Source organism: Marmota marmota, unplaced genomic scaffold (assembly GCF_001458135.2).
Source record: "Marmota marmota marmota unplaced genomic scaffold, marMar, whole genome shotgun sequence".
NCBI classification, from domain to species: Eukaryota; Metazoa; Chordata; class Mammalia; order Rodentia; family Sciuridae; genus Marmota; species Marmota marmota.
The window spans coordinates 1,350,945-1,376,283 of record NW_025999925.1 but is presented as its reverse complement, the minus strand read 5'-3'; the positions used below and the strand labels follow the sequence as shown (position 1 = coordinate 1,376,283).

Sequence of the window (25,339 nt, the reverse complement as noted above, 5' to 3'; positions counted from 1 at the left end):
GGCATGTATATCAAAGCAAGCAGGAGTTCTAACCAAGAGACATTAAGCAGAATCTTCAGATACTTTATGTTCTGCTCCCTGGGTGAAAATGTACAGTCTATCTTTCTGGAAGAGGCACAGAGAACTTGTTAATACATTGACTGAGAATAGTAGTTTGTTAACCTATTACTTCACTCATCTATCTTTTTTTATGTCCCCCAAATCTTCCTGTTTCTGACTTAAGTGATCAGCAAATGTATTAGGTGTTTCCTGTGTATTCACACAGTATGGGAATACCATGGAAAATACAGAAATGAAACCACCAGTTTTGAGCTGGGCACATCATTGCCCCAAATAAAAATCACACTCCCCAGCTCTCTTGTTGCTAAGTATGGTCTTATAGTTCTGGCAATTAAGATAAAAACTGTGAAAAGGAAGGTGTGATTCAACTGTGAAGAGATTTCTTTTTCTTTCTTACTTCCCCTTTTAAAACTTTAATTCTCTTTCCAGAGGAGCTCCAGTTGCACTCTGGGACAAGAAGATGACCCCTGAGGATGGAAGACACAACATGAAGATGGTGGAGCAGAGAGACAGAAGGATCCCAGAAATCATCATGGACTGTCATACCAGGTCTAGATTATCTATTTCCAGTTTCGTGTACCCAAGAAAGGAATAAATGCTTATCTTGTTTACTCTGATTTTATTTGGAGTTCTTTGTTATGTGTAGCCAGATTGACAGAGTTTGGGTCTTATATACTAGATCATTTTTTTTTCCCATGAGTGACAGTAATTCTGTATTAAAATATTACCCTGAGCAATGCTCTTCAGCTTCTCCTTCAATAGGGTTGCTCTGGAAAGCTGAGAAGTGTTCCCTTGAGCCATTATTCTTCTATTCTTTTTCACTTTTGCCTGGTAAAATCTTATTCAGCTCTTTCCAAGCTCTTTTATTCTTCCTACCATTACCATTTCTCTCTGGCCTCTCTTGACTGAGTTTTCTATCAGGAGCTTTAGGCATGTGGAACCTGGCTAAGAACTTTGTTCTATCCTTTGTCTTTCATTAATTCCTTTGTTAATCAATCATCTTGGCCAAAAATTCCTAAGAATCTCAAGAATGGATGCTCACACCCCATCACACATGTGCCATTTCTACATTGTGTAAGCATTTTCCTGAGGATAATAAAGCAATTAAAAATATAATCCTTTAAAGCAATTCAAATATAATTTGTACCTGCCACCAATGGATTCTACAAAATAGGGAAAGGATTAAAGAGAGGAATAGGAGGGGGACAGGAACAATAGTAGAATGACTTTGATATTATGATCCTATGTGTATGTATGATTACACGACTGGTGTAATGCTACATCATGTACAGACAGAAGAAGGAGAAGTTATATTCCATTTATGTATGATGTATCAAAATGCATTACTGTCATGTATAACTATTTAGAACAAAAGAAGCGGGGAATGGGGAAATTGTAAGGAAAAAAACCGATCAAAACCACAGTTAAACAGTGAGAGCAGGTTTTGGGGGTGGGGGCAGCAGAAACCTTTGTGTGCACACTCTCCAGTAAACACTGTTGTGTTCTAAACCATGATACTGTCCTCTTGTATTATATGACATGCAATAATTTGAATTAATACATGCTGTGTGATTGGTTAAGCTTCTAATGCTCCATTGCAAAAGATATTTTTCATAACTTTGATGAAGAGTTGTACTTATTTATTTCCTATCACAGGTCCCAGCTGTGTTTGAATTTATATATTCCAGCCGTGGGAAGTTTTTTCTTTCTCTTTGACCTGCACAATGTTTTTTGTTTTGTTTTGTTATTTTAAATTTCAGGATTTTTTTTTTTTTTTTAAACAGTATATTTCAAGTGTTAACTGGCCACACTTAGCTTTTGGTAGATACTATATGATTGATTATCCCTCTTGCCAAAGGTCAAGAGATATTTACTGAGGGCCTATTCTATGCTATGCAAAAGGTTAGGTCCTCAAGGTACACAGTTAACTAAGACATTAAAAAAATTCACCATGTCTATCACTGTAGATAGTGCCAACCACAGAGCATTGTATGTTTTTCAAATTATTTGGTAAAGAGATATGAATAAAGTTCCTAAAAAGAGTAGTGGAGTATAGTAGAACCAATATAAACTTTAGAACTGGATTCAAATGCCAGTTTTCCTAATTGCTTCAAGTTGCTTAACTTTCATTTTCTTTCTTTTTTTGTAATATGAGGAGAAGAACACTTATTTTATAAGGATTATAAGGATCTAACAAGATAATAGTTCAGAGAGTGCATAGTATTTTTCAGTTACCATGTTTAAAAGATGGGGCCTTAAAAATCAAGTGAAGTGCAATTCCTATCCTTAAGAAATTTCCACAAAAGATAATAAGACCAGTTACAGAATATTATGGAAATATTATGGGTGTTCCAAGTATGGAGAGATGACGTGTTTGAGTGAATCACGAGAGGAGGTTGCATATGAATGGTCCTTGAGGTATATATAATTAGGATTTCAACATTTAAAATTGGTAGGCATATCCAGGTTCAACTAAAAGATCTCAAGAAAGGACACAAAAAGCTTTTGAATGTGATTGAAGGGCCAGTTACTTTGGCTGAAATGGGTTCACACAGAGAAGTAGTGAAAGGTACGCAAGAAACATGGGGTGAGGCCATATTGGTAGTCTCAAGTTACTGAGTCCAGGAGACATGAAAAATTCTTGATGATTTAGGGGCAGGCCTATGGCAAAATAGGAAGATTACTGTGGCAGTCCTGCAGGACAAAGTGGAAGGTGGAAGCGCCCAGGAGTGGGAAGATCAGTTAGCAGAGGTTATTGCACACTACTTTAGGTAAGAGATGATAAAGGCCTGAACCAGACTTGGAGCAGAGGGAATTAAGACACAGGAGTGGCGAATTTCAGAAAGAATTAATGGTTGCAAGGGGTGCCTTACAAAGGAGTATACATAGATAGCTGGAGGCATTTACACTCATGGGTAAGTCTCAGCGAGGTGTGGTTCTGATTCGGCTTGAGGTTTGGATTGCCACCCTCCCTTTTTATATTCCTATTTTTTTTTTTTTCATGGCCACCTCTGCTTCCCCCCATCTCTCTATACTAAGTAACTGAGCTCTTTACCCTCAATCAAACCCTGCGTTATTCCTCATGCTCCAATTCTGCTTCATACTGCTGTCTTTCATAGTAAACTCACAGCCAGGACGACTGCGGGTCAGGTCCGGGGGCTGCAAGACATTCCACCCGCCAGAACCCCTATAGCCTTCGCCTAGGCACTTTCCATGCTTGCGCCCCCACGGCTCTTTGGCCAATAGGCAGGCACTGGTGCTGAGGCTCCACTAACTATTGGTTGGCTGGGACGTGGTGAGAGATGGTGCGGTGCTGGTTCTCGGCCTGGGGAGAGCTGTGGGCGGTTGTTAAGGCGACCGTTCGTGACGTCAGGCCGAGCAGCCTCCAGATGATTGGCTAGACGATCGGACGATCCTTTCTTATTGGTCGCAGACTCGTCATCCCCGAGCGTGCGTAAATCCACAGTTCCTTCCGCTCCGTGTCTCCGTTGACTGGAGACAGGCTGAACACCGGCGTCCGGGTTCGGTGTCCTCTAGTGAGATCCCGAGGTGAGACTGGCAATGGTCACGAAAGAACAGGGCGGAATGGGGCGGGAGCGGGATTGGGACCGTGTTGGTGGAGGTTCTCGAGCTTCTCCCGACCCAGGAGAGTGCCTGCGGGCAGCCCCCGGAGACCTAGCGGGAGCTGCGGTTGCCCTTCGCCGGTGTGGTGTGGCGTCCGGGTCCCGCGGGGACTGTGAGGAGACGTCCTTGAGGCCCAACTGGGCGGGCGGCGATCCGGCCTTTTTGTGGCTGCCATCACTGTCTGTGGACCAACAGGGCGTAGCCGCGTTCGCTGGCCCTGTCCGAAGGAGGCTTTGCTGGCCAGGCAGTCGCCATCATCTGGGTGTTCGGAACGGGTGCCAGGCAGGGTGATCACGGAGGCCCCTTAATTCCAGAAATGCTGGGAGTTGGAGGGGGAGTGGGGCCGGCAGATCGCGGAGTGGGCGGGAGAAGCGTCCTTAGGGTCCAGGCTTTCACGCGTAGGGGCTGCTGTTAGTCGGGACCTTTCTTTTAAGTGACTAGAAAGATCTCCCTAAATGCTGCTAACTAACCCAAAGCAGTGGAGTCGCGTAATGTGTCCGGTTATTTCCATGGGAACCGGTTGAGTGGACGCGGAGCCTAAAGAAGGGCTCACCCAGGGACTGAAAGGAGTCTTTTTTGGTTCTGAGAGGCGTAGTGTCTTTGATGCTGTAGTCCTTTAGTTCAAACCCGATATATTTTCCGGAGTTATTTGGTTTGGGTTAGGAAAAGTGCACCTTGGAGGTAAAACAATCGATTTCTCTGATAGGAGGAGGTTGATGTACTCCATTTTAAGTATTCATAGGAAATATTTCATTATTTGAGAATATTCTTACTTGGATTTGGTCCTGCAGTCATAGGAAACATTATAGTACTTAGTATACTAAGTACTTGTTCATAATTTTAGCGACTCACAAAGTAGTGAATGATTTTTGTTTACTTGTGGACTTATTTTCTTATACGTGCACTGGAAGACTTTTTATGGGTAATCCAGCAAAGGCACAAAGTGTATTTTGGGGATAGACTGGATTTTGCAGGGCTGCTTTGACGTGGTGTCTTTCCAGAACTTGTGATAACTTGGCAGTAAGGACAATGGTGGTTAGTATCATGAAGGTTTAAAAAATTGTGCATAGATTCCTAAGTTAACATTGAGTGGTTGTACATGTGGCATGATATTTTGAGATGAAGTGGGTGTATGTGGAGTTTGTGGCATGTTTGCACACTGTTGGATTTGTAGACCATGGACAGACAGCCATTTTATGGGATCCACTTCAACTTTGGTTCACCTATATGAAATTGCCATTATTTTTCAACTTTTTCCCCCTACAAAACAACCTTTTTTACCTACAAAAATGGCAGTTTCATATGGTTTCACTTACTACTTTGTCAGAGAACTTTGAAAGAACTTCATAAGTGAATGAAGAGAGTTTGTGATTTCAAACAGGTAACATGTAATAGAATTGAGTATAGAATCCAGATATCTGATTTCTAGTGCAAGATGATGATGATTTTATAGGATAGTAGATTGAGTATATGGTTCTTGCCTTCAAGAGGTTATCATGTATACATTAATTACTTTGAGACTAGTGATATTGATACTATATAATCAAATATGGGAATGTATAACATAGGAGGAGTGCAGAATGGGAAGAAAGAATCATAGTACAGTGCTAAAGTATCCTTTTCAGCAGTTGGCTAGGGTAGGTGGTTTTAGTAGCAGAATTTAAGGATTCTAGTGAATTTAAATTATCCATATTTTTAAAGAATATGTGAAATGTTTGTGGCAAACTTCAGTCAGAATAAGCAACACATATGTTGCTTATTTCTGTAGTTTGATTTAAAAAGATATTTTTATTATTGCAGCATGGTGTAAATACTGTTTATTAAATTTGTTTGAGCTACCCTGTAGCCTGCTAGTACTATTCTCAACTGCTGATGAAGGGGGAGGATTGGATTCTGTGACAGTAAATGGTTTACATAATCACAGTGAAATGGGAGGGTGCTATGAGAAATGACATTGATTATAATTATAGTTACTTTTGACACACCTTTGTAAAGTTGCTCAGTTTGTATTTCCAAATAGGTGTGGTTCTCAGGGTTTGGGGTGGCTCACAGGTTAATGTGAATGTTTTTTACCCTGAATGTTGGAAAGATAACTTTACACCCAGGAGAAAAAAAAAAAAAAAAGGTTGCAAAATTGACAATACCACCAGGAATATAAGAGAAAACATAATGTGCCTAATGTATAATTATGGGTTATGCTAAATCATTTGTAATCAAATTGGGGTTCCTTCCTGGTAGCAGTTCAGATTTTAATTCATCTGGATAACTTTTGATAGTGATGTATTGACTCAGGGAAGAATCCCCAAGTTTAAGGAGTTATGTATAGAAACTGTCATGAACATCTAACCTCTTATGAGGGTTTTGGTTGTCATTAAGAAGGATTTGAACCTATGGTACATTTAAAGCTATCCAGTACTTTAAATCTAGGTCCCTGTCAATTAAATAGAACGTATTTTATTGTTCATTTTTCAGGTTTTTGTTGCAAGATACTGGAGGGAAAAATGATGAATAAGATTCAGGGTATAAGGTTGAAAAGCATGAATAAACACAGGCAGGTGCAGGCCTCATTTATATACCTTTGTGACTGCTAGTCTTTTAAAATTGTGACCTACAGTTAAAAATGCTTGTTTTTTTGGAAGCCAGAATACACACTCATATATATGCACACACGGAGTTTTAAGACATAATACCCATACTGTGTATCTTACCCCAAAGCTATTTTATATTGTTTTCTATTTTATTAAAAATGTTTGTTCTGACCAACAGAATTGATTTCATGATCTGATTAATACAGTGAAGGCTTGTGACCTGCAGTTTGAAAACCAGTTAATCTGGCTGATGTCCTGGTATGGTTGAAATGTAGAGAACATGAAGTGATACATTGAGAGATGATACTTGGTAATTGGTTTCATTCTTAAAGCTACTTTCTTTTCCTTAACCCATTGTTGACAATTCTGCTAGCAGAAAAGCAACCACCACAACAAAATTCTTATCCCTTTTTATTAATGTAGAAACATCAGAAAAGACTTTTCTTTGGTGATAGCAACATTAGGGAGGTTTATTAAACATCATTTTGCTAGTGGCTTTATTCTACATGTTTAAGAGAATGAAATAGTATAATGGGTTTCTGCCTTTGAGGAGGTTATAAATTAATATGATTTACAGGAGCTTGCTCAACAGATATACTCTTTGATATTTATTTACCTTTTGTGTAACCAGAATGTGGATAGTGAGCTATAAAATCCCAGCCCCTCAATAATAATTTTGATATTCTGATTTGGAAAAAAAATTATATATATATATATATATATTTCATTCATTGGTATACAAAGGAACTTGCAAACCTTACTTCTTATGAAAATGAAGGGATTGGGGTTGTGGCTCAGTGGTAGAGAGCGAGTGCTAGCATGGGTGAGGCACTGGGTCCGATCCTCAGCACCACATAAAGATAAATAAATAAAGGTATTGTGTACTTCTACAACTAAAGCACATTAAAAATGAATATCTGGGATAAGGATTACCCATAAAATCAATTAAAATTAATTTTTAAAAAGCCCACTGATAGCCCCTCTAGCAAGAATTCAAAGAGATATTAATTACATTTACTAAGAAAGTGAGTGATTCATCATCTACTGAAGACAGAAAATAGAAAGACAACAAATTAAGTAAAAGAAAGAAGCACTGAACTATTTATTTATCTATTTTTTGTGGTGCTGAGGATCGAACCCATTGCCTCACACATACAAGCGCTCTACCACTCCCACCCCAGCCCCGCTGTAGGGAATCTTTGTGCATGCTATGGATATATCTATTTCAGGCAGCCATCCATTTCTGTTGTTATTCTAGTTTTGATTAGGGGTAAAAATTTAGGAGGATTTCGCATGTAATGCTTTTGCATTGGTCTTCTAGACCTGTTGTTGACAATTCTGCCAGAAGAAAAGCAGCCACCACAGCAAAATTCATATCCCTTTTTATTAATGTAGAAATATCAGAAAAGACTTTTCTTTGATAGCAACATTAGGCAGGTTTATTAAACATCATTTTGCTAGTGGCTTTATTCTACATGTTTAAGAGAGTGAAATAGTATAATGGGTTCCCACCTCTGAGGATGTTATAAATTAATGTGACTTACAGGAGCTTGCTCAACAGATATACTCTTTGATATTTACCTTTTGTGTAACCAGAATGTGGATAGTGAAGAGGGTGTTTATATGTATTTTATATCTGAGTAATTAGAAAATGTGAATAATCGTTTTCACTTTTGTTTTCAGCTTTATTGCTCTCCTTTTTGGCTCAGATAATAAGAGCTGGGATGTTTATATGGTTTGATCATAAATGCTTGAATTCATATAGTTTTTAAGAACTGGCTGTTTTTAAGTTGGTTGTCAGTGAGTAATAGAGGATTTAAGTGTTTGAGTAAAGAGGTAATAACAGGTCCTTTTGACTATAATTATTTTCTAGAATTATAAAGAACAGTATATAATGGTCATGTGTAGGACTTTAAGTGTGTAAAGCAGGGTTTACAGTACACTTTTCCTTAAAACTTTCCTAAAAGTACAGTCAGATATGTGCTAAATTTTCACACTTGGTATTCATTCTTTCCAGGATCCAAGGAATCTATAGCTACAATGTTGTCAAGACTTTTCCGAATGCATGGCCTCTTTGTGGCCTCACATCCCTGGGAAGTCATAGTGGGGACAGTAACACTGACCATCTGTATGATGTCTATGAACATGTTTACTGGTAATGACAAGATCTGTGGTTGGAATTATGAGTGTCCAAAATTTGAAGAGGTCAGTGGAATTAATTTGATATGGACCATAGTAAATTACACTTTTAATTTCTAAAGAATATCTCCTTTTAGAGAAAATAATCCAAAAAATTATGAGTAAAACCTTTATTTTAATATTCATAACCTTGTGTCAGTTTTCCATTTATTTGCATGGTATGGGAATGATCTAGAAATACCTTCTTTTGTCTTATTTACACAAATCAGTGTAATTGACTTTATTTGAGAAATATATCTTTTAGAAGTAACTAAAGTGAAAAATGATCATGATAAACTGGCTTAATGATGGACTTTTTAAAAATTGGATTTAATTTTTGATTTGTATGTTTGATATTTTACTTGATTTGTATTATGCCTGAATTTGTATTTTCATGAAAGTTTATAAACTAATGACATACAACATAAAAATTCTTATTTTTGATTGCTTATTTTATTGGAGTTTTCTTTTCTCTCTCTCCAACAGGATGTTTTGAGCAGTGACATTATAATTCTAACAATAACACGGTGCATAGCAATCCTGTATATTTACTTCCAGTTCCAGAATTTACGTCAACTTGGATCAAAATATATTTTGGGTAATGCTTTTTTATATTACACTTCTTTGGTATGCCATCAGATTTTTTATTTACTGTGGGGATCAACCTGTTTGTTCAAATCAAGTATTTGGAAATGTGTGTATTGCTGAAATTGTGCTGCATGCATTTACTAGTTTGCTTTCTTATTATTGAGAAGTAGATAGACATTCCAAATTTTAAGATCTTAATAATCTAGAAAAAATATTATTAGACATCAGAACATTGTCTGAGACTAAATGTTGTTATTTGTGTAATAAAGCATAGATTTTTCAGAGTTGAATTTTGTTGTTTCAGGTATTGCTGGCCTCTTCACAATTTTCTCAAGTTTTGTATTCAGTACAGTTGTCATTCACTTCTTAGATAAAGAATTGACAGGCTTGAAGTAAGTATTAAAAGTACTTTCTTTGAAAATATATTTTTATTGCTTTTACATTTTATTGTTCACAAATAGTGAACAAAATTTTTATATATTCTAGTATTTTCCCAGTGCTAATTCAAGGAGATTTTAGAAGTTAGAATGATATTTTGCTATATACAGTTTTAATAAAACACTGAGAAGTATTTCAGTATAAATATATTTACATTTTAACATTGAAATGTTTTTTGAAAATATTTTGGGCAAATATTATGTTTAGCTTTGAGGATACCAAAGAAGTAAAGCGTATACTTTTTGCAGGAAGGTAAACATACTGTGGATCATACAAAGTATGGGGGGAGGGGAAAGAGTTTTGTTTTAAAAAGATTTTTTAAATTATATGTTTTCCTCTGTTAAATGTACCTGTTCATTTTATCTATTTTCCAGTGAAGCTTTGCCCTTTTTCCTACTTTTGATTGACCTTTCCAGAGCAAGTGCATTAGCAAAGTTTGCCCTAAGTTCCAATTCACAGGTAAGTATTATTTTTAATACAGAATGTGAGTAGTATTCCTTTTTTTTTTTTTTTTTTTTTTTTTTAGTTTACATTGATAAGAAGGATCAATAGAGTTTCTTCATAAATCAAGATTTAGGGGTTGCCTGAAATTTTAAATTTAATTCTTTAAGTACTAAGACTGTTCTGCATAAATACCCTGGGAATAGTTCCATGTATCTAATGACTCAAATATAATTGCATAGCTGCTGGATTTTGAGTCTTCTCCATTTTCCATTTTGAATGTTTCAGAAGTTATGATAAAATGACTTTTGGATAAATAAGAATATCTACCTAGCAAAACACACAGAGAGAAAGAGCAGGATACAGTCTAATGGAGGAGGAGAATACCAGGGCCAATTCATTTTTAAATCCTTTGAAATAACACAAGCATTATTTCCATCTTAAGTTTCATCTTGATGTTCATTAATCACTTTTAAAACCTATTTTTTTTAACAATCTTGCATCAGAGTATCTTGAATATAAAATAATTTATATTTCTTCCCTGATTATATATTGATGAATGTTTATGATCACTTGAGCATGTTGATAAGGAAATAATTTAGGTTTCATAATACTAATATGATCTCAGAACAAACTTAGACCTAAGAGTTTCTGTTAGTGGTAGCCAAAGTATAAAATGTTGTAGAGTTTAATTATGTGGAATTTAAATGACAGAATTAATGTACTACTTTAAAGGAATATTCCTTAGAAATATGTCATTCGGTGAAAAGGGAAGCAAAGTAGTTTGTTTTTTGTTTGACCCTCTATATTACCAAGCTTTGTATCTTGAACATGTTAGTCTGATTATTTTATTCTTTGAATAGTAAATTAGATTTTAGTATAAGTCCTAGAATGCTGTCTAACATTTTTAAAAGTTATTTTGTAGCTTATTCTCACTGATAATTTTTGGTCTGTATTTTAGGATGAAGTAAGGGAAAATATTGCTCGTGGAATGGCAATTTTGGGTCCTACATTCACCCTTGATGCTCTTGTTGAATGTCTTGTGATTGGCGTTGGAACCATGTCAGGTTTGTGAGCAAGTTCTCATACATTGTCACTAAAGAGGAAAAAGAACTTTTCTGATTTGTATTGTTTATTATATTATTATTTAGTTGTAGATGGGCATTATACTTTTATTCATTCACTTATTTAATTATTTTAGTTTTCGGTGGACATAATCCCTCTATTTTATTTTTATGTGGTGCTAAGGATTGAACCCAGTGCCTCACACATGCTAGGTGAGCACTCTACCACTGAGCTATAACTGCAGTCCCGTATTGTTTACTCTTAAATTCTGACTTTTAGATTATTCTCAAAAGCTTTAAATTATATTTTTGTGTGGGTGTATCTGCCCTAGCATCCTTATACCTTAGTGAAAATGTAGTAGCAAATTATTTACTTGTGTTTTATTCTTTCCATCTTATCTTTCTGTGTCCCACTTTGTTGGGGTTTATTTTATTTTATTTTATTTTTTTAATATTTTTTAGTTGTAGATGGACACAATGCTTTATTTTGTTTGTTTATTTATTTTATGTGATGCCGGGGATCAAACCCAGGGCCTCACATATACTAGGCAAGTGCCCTACCACTGAGCTACAATCCCAGCCCCTGTTGTTGGTGTTTTAACCAATATTGTATTCCAAGGCTGTTCTAGAAAGCTCCTTCTACCCATTGCTATTTCCAGACTAAAATTGGTGACTTGGTTCCTTGTGTTTTAATTGTCATGTATGAGACAGTGTAAGAGTGAGAAATTGGACACATCTGAGTTATTAGATCTACTTAACAGGGTGGTTGGGAAGATTTAATCAGATAGCATACAGTACCTTTTAGCAAGTAAGCAGCATTAACCTCAACACGTTTCCTCATCCTCAGTTGCATAGTAGAGTATTAGATACATAGGACTCCATTATATAGGATAAAAATTATTTGGCTTGGAAATTTATCAGAATGAATATAGTATGCTATTGTGGAGGTTTCCTAATAGTTAGGCCAAAATTTTATGACTTCCTCACTTGGTTAGTTAATTATAGTTCTAGTGACTCTCCTTGGTATTTTACAACCCTCAGTAAGGAAGCTTATTCTTTGAGAAGTAAATTATCTAACTTTCTTTTTTTTTTCTTTTTTTTTTAGTTGTAGTTGGACACAATATCTTTATTTATTATTTATTTGGTGCTGAGGATCGCACCCAATGCCTCACACATGCAAGGCAGGTGGGTGCTCTACCACTAAGCTACAGTCCCAACCCAAATTATCTAACTTTTAAGGGAGCAGTTGGTTGACTTTTAAATATATAATGTTTCTTCTAAATTTCCTGATGGTTAATTATATATTATTCTGTCTTTCAATAAAGATTTTTATATAGCAAAGAAAATATGTTTTTAAATTTTAAAAATATATATACCTGATAATAGGAATTTAGCTCCATGGTAGAGTGCAAAGATCTTGGGTTGAACCCCTAGCACCAGAAAGAAAGGAGAGTAGGAAAGAAGGAGGAAAAGAAGTTAATTTAGTTGTTACTTTTCAATCTTGAATTACTATTTTTTATTTATTATTTTTCAAAAAGATCAGTAAGATAACCCAAATTATAAGAACATAAGGAGGCACCAAAGAGATTATATGGAAATTAGAGTTCAGTGGTTCACAAGAAATATTTACTTTGATACTGTATCAGGAATCACATAACTGGCAATATGCTCTCCTTTTTGTCCTTGGTAATATTCGATCAGTAGTGTAAATTGGAAGGGGGAAGTTCTTCAGTAGATCCTGTCCTCTATACCCTTGTCTTGAAACTACCATTTGATAAAAGAGGATTGAAAACATGTTAGATGTGTACTGAATACTACTACTGTGCCTGATGTAGTGATGTGTTAGGAACATGGGAAAAGACAAGGTCTTTGGTGCCATAGTTGTTCTTGTTCACTAAGTCTTGGCATCACTTTTGAGTTGATGATTCTGTTTCCAGTAAATGGCAAAGAGTTTAATAGTCATATTTGTCTATCTGCAGCAAAAGTCCTTGTGATATACGTATCATTGAAAAAACATATACTTGGGGCTGGGGTTGTGGCTCAGTGGTAGAAGGCTTGCCTAGCATATGTGAGGCACTGGGTTCGATTCTCAGCACCACATAAAAAAATGAATAAAGATATTGTGTTCATCTATTAAAAAAAAAAAGAAAATACATATACTTTACTAGTTACACATTGAATTTTTCTTTAAGCAGGGGTGCGTCAGCTTGAAATTATGTGCTGCTTTGGCTGCATGTCAGTTCTTGCCAACTACTTCGTGTTCATGACTTTTTTCCCAGCTTGTGTATCCTTGGTATTAGAGGTAAGAACAATTCTTCTGGCATAGTATTAGAGTAATATTTTGCATTACATTAGGTCACTTAAGGAAAAATCAGTACCTTCTAACATAATATTGACTTATTTTGTAGCTTTCTCGGGAAAGCCGTGAGGGTCGACCAATTTGGCAGCTCAGCCATTTTGCCCGAGTTTTAGAAGAAGAAGAAAATAAGCCAAATCCTGTAACTCAGAGGGTCAAGATGATTATGGTAAAGACATTGTTTTCTTCTCCCTTCCATATTCATAGTTCCAAGGTTATCTTTTTAGTCATTTTTGTTTTTTACTTCCTGTTCTTTTTTATATAATTTTTGGCTTTTTAAATGATATGATACTCTTCTTCCCTTTTTTCTTCTTTATTTATTTGAGGCTCCTAGTCTCTCTCACATAAATAAAAATTTCAAGTTCCTCTAACTCTTTCTTGAAAACCTGTTCTTTAGGATATTTCATTATTAATGGGACCACACTTTAGCCATATAACAAACTTGGGGCTTTCTTTATTATGGTAGCAGGGTGCTGTGGAAGATAGTGGCTGCTTGTTCAATTTCTAAGAATGAGAAATTTAAGTTCTATTGATAAGCAGAAGATACGATTTTTAAAATTTTATTTCAGTCCTTAGGCTTGGTTCTCGTTCATGCTCATAGTCGCTGGATAGCTGATCCTTCTCCTCAAAACAGTACAGCAGAACATTCTAAGGTTTCTTTGGGCCTTGAAGAAAATGTGTCCAAGAGAATTGAACCAAGTGTTTCCCTCTGGCAATTTTATCTCTCTAAGTAAGTTAATTGAAATCTGCTTTGTTATATATTAATCATAGTACTTTAATGAAGTTTAAGTTGTACCTTTTATATTTCTTAATAATATTTTAATTTGTTTTCTTTTATTTAGAATGATCAGCATGGATATTGAACAAGTTATTACCCTAAGTTTAGCTCTCCTTCTGGCTGTAAAGTACATTTTCTTTGAACAAGCAGAGACAGAATCTACGCTCTCGCTAAAAAACCCTATCACATCTCCTGTAGTGGCCCAAAAGAAAGTTCCAGATAATTGTTGTAGACGTGAACCTACGCTTGTCAGAAATAACCAGAAATTTCAGTCAGTGGAAGGAGACACAGGGATAAACCAAGAAAGAAGAGGTAATTTCTTATTCTCCTCACTTCGAATTCTTCCATTGCTGATTTGTCAAATATTTGAGTCCATTTAAAAAATTATGTTCAGTGTTTTGAGATATCTTTTGATCTCTTGAACAGTTGAAGTTATCAAACCTTTAGTGGCTGAAACTGACACCTCAAACAGAGCTACGTTTATGGTTGGTGGCTCTTCCTTATCCGATACTTCATCTGAACCAGTGACACAGGAATCTGAGATTGAATTTCCCAGGGAGCCTCGGCCTAATGAAGAGTGTCTACAGATACTTGGGAATGCAGAGGTGAGGACAACAGCATAGACTTAAGCTTTGAATTTTTCTTTAAAGTGAGCTTTTTTACTAAAGGAAGAAGAAGCTATTAGTAGTACTAAGTACTACTAAATTCTAGCACTGTGTTACTTGTCTTTATTCCCCACAACCTTATTGGATAGTGGAATTATTTCTGTTTTATGGATGAGAAACATGAGGCTCAAGACATTTAAATAATACATGAGGGAAATGGTAGTTAGAAGTAGGGTTTGAGCTAGGCATAATGACACATGCCTGTAATCCCAGCAGCTCTGGAAGCTGAGGCAAGAAGATTGCAAGTTCAAAGCCAACCTCAGCAATTTAGCAAGGCACTTAGCAACTCAATGAGACCCTGTCTCTAAATAAAATATAAAAAAGGGCTGGGGATGTGATTCACTGGTTGAGCACACCTTTGGGTTTAATCCTCAGTACCAAAACAAAAAAAAAGTGGGGGAGGGTTGATATTTTCTGATTTCAGAGTCAAAACTTTTTCTAGCTTATTGCTATATATTAGAGAGATGAACAACTATTATATTTTCATGTGTTGAGGCCTGAGAAATATTTAACAGGGAGATGAACTTTAAAGATAGAAGAAAATTTGTTTTGTTTTTGTTTTGTAGGCCAACTCATAAGGAAGCTGGCTTTCTTGAGATTTTAAAAAAATATTCTTCTTGGGCTGGGGTTGTGGCTCAGTGGTAGAGCACTCGCCTCTCACCTGTGAGACCCTGAGTTCGATCCTCAGCACCACATAAAAATAAATAAATAAAATAAAGATATTGTGTCCATGTATAACTAAAAAATATTTTTAAAAATATTATTCTAGAGCTGGGGATATAGCTCAGTTGGTAGAGTGCTTGCCTCACATGCACAATGGGTTCAATCCCCAGCACCATAAACAAACAAACAAACATTTTTCTAGTTGTTTCTGGACCTTTATTTTTGTTTATTTATATGTGATGCTGAGAATTGAACCCAGCCTTACACATGCTAGGCAAATGCTCTACCACTGAGTTACAACCCCAGCCTGCCCTTCCTGAGATTTGAACAGGGTTTTTTAACCTATATAACTATGAGTTCATTCATAATCTTGTTAATTATTTTTTTTCCCTTATGTTTATTAGTTAAGAGGTACTCCCCCCCATACTATAATAAAGTATTAAGGTATAATACTATAATACTTAAAGTATTAAATATTATACCTTAATGCTTTATTAAAGTATAATTGACAGTGTTGTGTATGTAGGTTGTATGTTTGGTATTTTGATATACATTGTGAATAATTGCCACAGTCAAGCTTATTAACATACTTCTCACCTAACACTCTTTCCTACCTCTTTTCTTCCCTTCCTTCCTTATGAGAACACTTAAGATCTACCTTTTTAGCAAATTTCTAGTCTATAATACAGTATTGTTAACTATAGGCCATTGCTATATATTATATCTCCAGAGCTTATTCATCCTCATATCACCCTGTAAACCAACATTTCTTCATTTCCTATTTCCCAAGCCACTGGCCAACCATCAATCATTTTACTGTGCTGCTGCTGCTGCTGCTGCTGCTTCTTCTTCTTCTTCTTCTTCTTTTTAACTTTGATTCCCTATATAAGTGAAATCATGCAGTATTTATTTTTGAAGTTAATTCTTAATTTTCATGTGCTTATTGTAAGAGTGCAGGTGTGTTTGGTTTTATATATGTTTTTTTATAACTGTTTTTGTTGAATACAGGGTTAGCAAAATTTCTGAGTGGACATCAGAATCTTAACAGATTTTTTTTTTCTTTGAAACTTTCTGGGAAATTTTCATGTTTTGGTCTGGCATTTGTTTAGTTTTATAAATAATTTACTTTCATTTTGATATTACTTCTATTCAGATCATTTTCCTATGTATATATGTATAGATATCTATAGATGTATAGATAAGTATAGACATGTCTCTCTATACACACACACACACACACACACACACACACACACATATGTCTACATGTGTATGTGTGTATAATTTTTATTTCCCCTCATACTGAGGATTGAACCCTGGGCCTGGCCTGTGCTAGGGAAGCACTCTACCACTGAGTTACATCCCCACCCCAGTTCATCTCCCTCTAGAGAAAGCCAAAGACTTTTTTGACTTCTCTTATAGTGCTTGTGTTTTAGCTCTTCTGAGAGCTGGTATCGTCAGCAGGACTATATAGTATTTGTGTGCACAACAAATATTTATCACATGTTGTAATACTGTAAGCAATAAATATTGGTTGGAGTACTTCATTTAATTTATAGATGTCTTGGGCTTACAGAGAGCAGGTGTACTGCGGAGGAGGGAAGCTGGACTGAGTCCAAATACACTGTCCTGGGTTCTGATCTTTTCTTTATTGCCTCCTAAAATAAGCTGGTCCAGAGTACTACTTTACTATAATTGAGAGTGCTTAACATTGTGATCTTTCAGACTTCGGCTTTTTTTATCTTCTCTCTAAAGAGGTTTGGTATTGAGCAAGGTATATGGGCTGAATAATTCTTTATCTTCAGATATCTGAAGTTTGGAACTTCCAACTTGAAAGATGAAAGTAGTTTTGATAGGTTAGCTACTATATTTATCTTTACTCAATATGAAGATTTATTTTGATTAAGCAAAATGCCATATGCTTGAATCTGTTTCATCTTCATTCTTTATTCATACATATTTGAGTTGAATCATGTTATTGTTCTATAAACACATGTCCCAGCTCTGGGTTTCTGTTGTTCCTGACACCTAGGGTACCTTCCCTTTCTATGTCTTTAAGGCATATGTGACCATCTTTAGAAAATCTGCCCCAATTCCAACCAGAAGTGACCTTTCTCTCCTGAAGCTCCCTTGTAGACTGCATTGTTAATGCCAATAAATATGTTAAAAAATGCTCAATGTCTTTAGCCAGTGAGGAAATGCAAATCAAAACTACCTTGAGATTTCACCTCACCCCAGTCATAATGGCAGTGGTTTTAAAAAATAATAGCAAATCTGGTGAGGATGTAGAAAAAGAAATCTTTCAGTACAGTGGGAATGTAAACTAGTACAGCCACTGTGGAAAACAGTAGAGCGGTTCCTCAAAAAATTAAAAATGAACTACCATTATCATCCAGCTATACCACTCCTGTTTATATGCCCAAAGGAAATGAAGTTAGCATATAAAAGAGATACCTGTATACCAAATATTTTTTTGTGGCACTGATCACAATACAAGAATAAAATAATGTCATTTGTAGAAAGTGGATAGAACTGGAAGATATCATGTTAAGCAAAATAAGCCAGACACAGGCAAGTATTCCATGTTTTCTCTCATAATGTGGAAACTTAAAAAAAAAAAAAAAAGCCTGACAATTATCAAGAATACAAGTAATGGGCTGGGGATATGGCTCAAGCTGTAGCGCCCTCGCCTGGCATGTGTGCGGCCCGGGTTCGATCCTCAGCACCACATACAAACAAAGATGTTGTGTTCGCCGAAAACTAGAAAATAAACATTAAAAAATTCTCTCTCTCTCTCTCTCTCTCTCCCCCACTCTCTCTTTAAAAAAAAAAAAAAGAATACAAGTAACAATAAATGTTGGCAAGGATGTGGAGGATGTGGGGGAAAAAGGTACACTCATATATTGCTGATGGGACTATAAATCAGGGCAACCATTATGGAAAGCAAAATGGAGATTTCTTAGAAAACTTAATGGAACCATTTGACCCAGTTGTCCCACTCCTTGGCCTTGGCATATACCCAGAGGACTTAAAACTTTCTATGTTCATGTGTGAGTACACGACCAGTGTAACTCCACATCATGTGCAACCACAAGAATGGGAAGTTATACTCCATGTACTATTGCATATATGTATAATATGTCCAAATACACTTTGCTGTCATCTATATCTAAAAGAACAACAACAAAAAAGGCCTGAAAGTAGATGAGAAACTGTTAGGGAAGGGGAAGTGGACCTAGGGGTGGTGGGGAGCAGAAAGGGCAAGGGTGGATATGATTGAAATATGATGTACACATGTACAGAAATGTCACAGTGAAACCTATTAATTGGTGCAATTAATGTGAGTTAATATTTATAATTTAAAAAACTATAATATGTGGTATTCATGTTATTTTAATTTGGCATTGTTTATATTAAATGAATTGTTTATTTTCTGGAATATCTGTATTAAAAACGATAGGGATGTAATAGAAAAGATTTATATTACTTTAATTTAGCATTATGAATAGTATGAATAGTATTTAGCATTATGAATAGTATAGTCCTTCAAGTCTTCTTGACCTCCCTTTCTGACCTCCCTCCCATTTTCTTTTCCATTTCTTTAGAAAGGTGCAAAATTCCTTAGTGATGCTGAGATCATCCAGTTGGTCAATGCTAAGCATATCCCAGCTTACAAATTGGAAACTCTGATGGAAACCCATGAACGAGGTGTATCTATTCGCCGACAGTTACTTTCCGAAAAACTTCCAGAGCCTTCTTCTCTCCAGTACCTGCCTTATAGGGATTATAATTACTCCCTGGTATGTTGTTTTCTTGATTAGAGAAGATTTGCTTTATAGCTTTTAATCTTTTTTTCCCTTGATTAGTTTTTTTTATATGTACATTTTTCCTTTTAAAATTATTTTACTTTAAGTTTGTATTCTGCTTATAATGGAGGCCATAGAAATTCAAAATCTTTTACCTATTTTATAGTCATTACTGAAGTTTTAGTATTTTCAATATTTTTAAAGGGCAAATTAAAAATTTTGTTGAAAAACAAAAAGATTAAGAACGTTATTAATGACGGGCTAGGATGAGTTACTTTGTATTTATAATGGTGTAGATTTTCACTTGGTGCCTCATTTTACCTTTTAGGTGATGGGAGCTTGTTGTGAGAATGTTATTGGGTATATGCCCATTCCTGTCGGAGTGGCAGGACCTCTGTGCTTGGATGGAAAAGAGTTTCAGGTTCCAATGGCAACAACAGAAGGTTGCCTTGTGGCCAGCACTAATAGAGGCTGTAGAGCAATTGGTGTAAGTTGGAATTTATTTATTTGTGTTTCAGGATTTTTTTTTTTTTTTGGTACCCGGGATTGAACTCAGGGGCATTCAAACACTCAGCCACATCCCCAGCCCTATTTTGTATTTTATTTAGAGACAGGGTCTCACTGAGTTGATTAGCACCTCGCTTTTGCTGAGGCCAGCTTTGAACTTGTGATCCTCCTGCCTCCCGAGCTGTAATAGAAAAGATGTAATAGAAAAGATTTATATTACTTTAATTTAGCATTATGGGATTACAGGCGTGTGCCACCATGCCTGGCAATTTTTGTGTTTTAAAATATATCTTTGGCAAGGCAACCAGAACAGATTTGGGGACCATGAAGGATACCTTTTGGGACAAATAGAAGTATATTCTGGGTTAACATGTTTTTGAAATACATTATGTAGCTTGGTGGAGGTGCCAGCAGCCGAGTTCTTGCAGATGGTATGACTCGTGGCCCAGTGGTGCGTCTTCCCCGCGCTTGTGACTCTGCAGAAGTGAAGGCCTGGCTTGAAACACCTGAAGGGTTTGCAGTGATAAAGGAGGCCTTTGATAGCACCAGCAGGTAGGGGTGTGTGTGTGTGTGTGTGTGTGTGTATTTATATAGATATGCTTATTTTAGAAATAGTGCCATTTTCTGTGATTGCTAAATATAATTGATAATATATTGACTGAGATAAAATAATCAAACTTAAGATCTGTTCATTTAGAATGACTAAAATTTATGTTTGGAGCATAGATATTCAAATGAATTCCCCCATAGAGGTAAAGTAGTTTAAAAAAAAAAAAAGCATGAGATAGAAAATCTAATTAGACTGTTGCCCAGCAGTAGAGTTTTTCAGATAAGATTTTCCAAGCAAGATTAGTATTAGTATAGTAGGTTTGCTTTAATGCAGAAAGTAAAATTTACAAAGGAGCATAATCATTACAGATTATAATCCTGCTATAGTTCAAACTAGTATGTTTGATTTTATTTGGACTTTTAAAGTTTATTAAGAAACAACTGTCTATAGCTCACCCCCTTTCATCATCTAACAATGAGATAGAGTTGAAATAGTATACCTCATGTGTTTAGTTAAAGAAACAATAAATAATCTCCATGAGTTCTTAAGTGTGAATTGAAGTGACTGAAATAGATTGGGGGGGTATTGGGGATTGACCTCAGGGACACTCAACCACTGAACCATATCCCCAGCCCTATTGTGTATTTTATTTAGAGACAAGGTTTCACTGAGTTGCTTAGTGCCTCACTTTTGCTGAGGCTGGCCTTGAACCCTCTGTCCTCCTGCCTCAGCTTCCCAAGCTGTGTGCCACCATACCTGGCTGTGAAATAGATTTTAAGATAATTTCCATCTTAAAAGAATAAAATAAAATCTTTGCTTTTGTTTACAGATTTGCACGTCTGCAGAAACTTCATGTCAGTATGGCTGGACGCAACCTTTATATCCGTTTCCAATCCAGGACAGGGGATGCCATGGGAATGAACATGATTTCCAAGGTGAATATGGGTACACTGTATCTGAAGGATACATGGGTAGATGTAGAACTTGTAGGAATGATTGTCCCAGGAAGTGTTATTAGGTGGTAGGGAGATAGAGATGAGGAATAGACTTGTCGTTTATGTCCGTCTCTGTTTTGTCATAGGTACCTCATACATATGTTACATACTCAAAGATTGAATTGATTTAAATCCATTGAAGGCTAAATATTGATTGATTTGGCTCCTGTTATACATCAACATTTGTTGATTGGTGTTTATATTTGATACTTTTAATTTAGACTTGGCATTGGACATGCATTAAGTTTATTTCAGAGAGGGTGGGAAGGATCTTGGGATTAACATTTCAAAATTTTGCTTAAAAAATTTAAAGTGGGGATGGGGCTAAAATATAGTCCAGTAATGGAGTAGATACATGAGGCCCTAGGTTCAAAATGATGAATACTTAATTCATTTTAATGCTTTGTTTTGTTTTTTGATTGTTAATAGGGTACAGAAAAAGCACTTTTGAAACTTCATGAGTATTTCCCTGAAATGCAGATTCTTGCAGTTAGTGGTAACTACTGTACTGACAAGAAACCTGCTGCCATAAACTGGATTGAAGGAAGAGGAAAGACTGTTGTTTGTGAAGCTGTCATTCCAGCCAAGGTTGTCAGAGAAGTAAGTGATTGGATGAATGCTTTATTTTGTTTTCTATTCTTCTCTTTTCCTTATCCTTCTCCTTTAATTGAATTAAAAAATTTGAGAAAGGAATAATAACATTTAAAAAAAATTTTTTTGTAGTTGTAGATGTACAGCATGCTTTTATTTTATTTGTCTATTTTTATTTGGTGCTGAGGATTGAACCCAGTGCCTCATGCATGCTAGGCAAGCGCTCTGCCACTGAGCTACAGCCCAGCACAATAACATTTTTAATAAAGTTAAATTTATGAGGTTATCTTTTCCATTAAAGATGGCTGTTTTATTGTACCTTATCCATTTGTCTATGACATTCACAGGAGCAAACATGACTGATACATTTTTTGAGGACAGGGCCTCAGTGGGGCTGCATCTAAATTCTTGCTTTCTGGAGATACAATAAAGTAGATCTGTATAACACCCCTGTGAATCTCCTGGGGGAAGATATAAAATGTGTACAATTGTGATTTAGGTACTGAAGACAACAACAGAAGCTATGATTGATGTAAACATTAACAAGAATCTGGTGGGCTCTGCCATGGCCGGGAGCATAGGAGGCTACAATGCCCATGCTGCAAACATTGTTACCGCTATCTACATTGCCTGTGGACAGGTGAGTCTCCTGCCTCCACTTCTCTTCTTTGTTACATTGTTCTAAGTGAAGGGATTTTACTGTCTTTTTTTTGTTGTTTATCTTTCCAGGATGCAGCACAGAATGTTGGTAGTTCAAACTGTATTACTTTAATGGAAGCAAGTGGTCCCACAAATGAAGATTTGTATATCAGTTGCACCATGCCATCTATAGAAATAGGAACTGTGGGTGGTGGGACCAACCTTCTACCTCAGCAGGCCTGTCTGCAGGTATGACACATCTGGCACAGAAACCAGTAACCTCAAGCCTAGCTCTAACTGTTGGGGTTCAGTTTCTAGCCAATACTACATATCATTCCCCTCCATATTTTAGCTGGTACTGGTATGGCTCTTATTCTCTTGTTATGGGTCTTGATCTTTTGTTTCCTTCCCAGTGGATCCAAATTCAGAGAGTAGATTAAAAGAGCACATGTATGTACACTGCCAGCCAGCTTGTGGATTTTGTTACTATGGTATATGAATTGTTAGTCCTAGCTGTAAATTCTTGGAAATTTAGTACTTCATCCACTGGAGTCTAATTTTATGCTGTTGTCATTATTTGCCCTTATTTTAGTTGATTTTGTGATACATTGTTGTTCCTGACTTTAAGGGTGAATCGACTATCTTTCTCTTCTGGCCACAGATGCTAGGTGTTCAAGGAGCGTGCAAAGACAATCCTGGGGAGAATGCCCGGCAGCTGGCCCGAATTGTATGTGGTACAGTAATGGCTGGGGAGTTGTCACTGATGGCAGCATTGGCAGCAGGGCATCTTGTCAGAAGTCACATGATTCACAACAGGTAAGACAGATAGCTTGAACATGTTTTATCCCTATACTTAAAACTAATTGCAGTATGAAAGCTTAATATTCAGACACTATACTCTCAAATTAAAATTTCGCATTCCTAACATTTTCTATATTGCTACTTTGTCTTTTTCTGCATAGGTCAAAGATAAATTTACAAGACCTTCAAGGAACTTGCACCAAGAAGGCAGCTTGAATAGGCTGACGGTTCTGAACTGAAACATGGGCATTGGGTTCTAAAGGACTAACATAAAATCTGTGAATTAAAAATCTCAATGCAATGTCTTGTGGAAGATGAATAGATGTGATCAGTGAGACAACTGCTTGATTTTTTTCGCTTTCAGAGAGGTTTGAGGTCTTTTCCATGCAGACTCCTCATATTGGAAAACAGTTTTAGTGCTTTGTATGCTGTGTTCTTTGGAAAGATCTCAACATGGATATTATGCTTTAAAGTATCACAGATGTAGATGGTAATCTACATAGAGTTCACTTCTGAAAGCACATACAAGCTCAGAAAAAAAAAGGTGTTTTTTCTTTTGATGAAATGATGAAGTTAATGATGATTAGTTTGAGATTGTCCTTCCCCCAACCTCTAATGGGTTAAAAATGGATTTTTAAATTATACTGTAGCTGATGAAACTTCTGATTTTATAGTTAATTTATTTAGTCTGAGTTGTAGAACTTGACAATATAAGAGCTAAGTTTATTTTTTTGTAAACTAATAATTCATTTGGTGCTGGTATATTTTGATGGGGTTGTAACCAATATTCTTGTTCAGAAGGGGACCTGCTTCTTCAAGGGAAGAATTACTCTTCTCAAACTACAGAATAATGTGCTAAGCAGTGCTAAATAGTTCTCTATCAAGAAAACAAATCACTGCATTTATCTCTGTAGGCTGTTTGTTCAGAGAGGCCTCTTGTCTAAATATAAATGTTTGTCTGATTGGCTATAGCATGTCTTTCAGCATTAGGCTTTAAGAAACAGTTTTATGCTCTTTACTAAAGATTGATCAGGTCTGTGTTGCTTAGTCAAGGTGACTCTGTCACGTATAAGCAAGTCTGTGACCTCTCTCAGAATGTAGAAACACAGTTGTGAAAGAAAAACACCATTTCTCTAAGCCAACTTTAATTTCTTTAAAGATATTTTAATTTATTTAGCTGAAAGTTTTAGATAGTTTTTTTTTTTTTTTGTAAACAAACTGTATCAAAACTGTATGTTGTAATAAAGCTTCTTATGTTAGGAATTGAAAGTGTTCCAGAAATAAAGAAAAATCAACTTGTATGCTGATAAAAAACAACAAAACATAAAAACACCTCTAGTTTGGGCCACAGAAGATAGTGTTCTTAAACGTTGTCCAGGAAATCCTGGCTTGCTTGCCAAGCCTAACATAGGAAAAGTCGGCCTGCACAGCCACTGATGGAGCCACATGAACGGCCTGGAGTTGTGTGCCTTGTTCCTGTGGCTAGGAGGCTGGTGACGGAATCATCCACACAGGGCTTTTTAATGGACCCATAAAAGCTCTTAGCTTCCTCAGGGGGTCAGCAGAGTTGTTGAATCTTAATTTTTTTTTAAATGTATGAGTTTTGTATAAATAATAAAGAACTCCTTATTTTGTATTACATCTAATGCTTCAGTGTTGGTCTTGGAAAGCTGATGTCTCATGTGGAAGGTGGACTCTGGAGAACATTCCACGATGCCATAGCAGCATGGAGAGCCTCTCAGTGGTCGTATCCGCAGTATTATAGAAGATCGACCTTTTCTGTTCTGCATAATGTTTAAATAGCTCCTATTGTGACTTTTCAGCCAGTGATTATTTATCTGAGTATCTTCATGGAAGTGGCAGTGAACAGTATGTTGAATGTTAATTTTGGTGATTGTAACCAATTTCATCTTGCTAAATTAATGTTTTGTACAATTTCTGAACTGTATACATTTTGTTACAGAGGACTTTTTTCCAGCTCCAGTAAATTATGAAAAGGAAGTTAAT

The 25,339-nt window shown here is 36.2% G+C and overlaps 1 protein-coding gene across 2 annotated transcripts; it reads left to right on the top strand.

The window, feature by feature from the left end:
- The first annotated feature begins 3,473 nt into the window (after positions 1–3,473).
- Positions 3,474–24,973, top strand: Hmgcr (3-hydroxy-3-methylglutaryl-CoA reductase). 2 transcript variants are annotated; one of them, XM_015497784.2, is made up of 21 exons: positions 3,516–3,609; positions 6,451–6,582; positions 8,290–8,477; positions 8,937–9,048; positions 9,343–9,430; positions 9,851–9,935; positions 10,879–10,984; positions 13,177–13,283; positions 13,390–13,506; positions 13,907–14,067; positions 14,180–14,427; positions 14,542–14,720; positions 19,049–19,243; positions 19,578–19,736; positions 20,151–20,308; positions 21,136–21,241; positions 21,731–21,901; positions 22,392–22,532; positions 22,622–22,780; positions 23,193–23,347; positions 23,494–24,973. In XM_015497784.2, exons 2-21 carry the CDS (start codon positions 6,573–6,575, stop codon positions 23,546–23,548), a joined length of 2,700 nt encoding a protein of 899 aa, XP_015353270.1. In that variant the 5' UTR covers positions 3,516–3,609; positions 6,451–6,572; the 3' UTR covers positions 23,549–24,973. The 2 variants fall into 2 exon arrangements, with proteins under 2 accessions (XP_015353271.1, XP_015353270.1); XM_015497785.2 differs by lacking the exon at positions 6,451–6,582 and having other exon boundaries at positions 3,474–3,609.
- The last annotated feature ends 366 nt before the right edge of the window (positions 24,974–25,339 follow it).

Coding starts and splice junctions, on each gene's coding strand:
- Hmgcr (XM_015497784.2), top strand. Junction 19,244..19,577: donor GGGATTATAATTACTCCCTG/GTATGTTGTTTT, acceptor TTTACCTTTTAG/GTGATGGGAGCTTGTTGTGA. Junction 22,533..22,621: donor TCTACATTGCCTGTGGACAG/GTGAGTCTCCTG, acceptor TTATCTTTCCAG/GATGCAGCACAGAATGTTGG.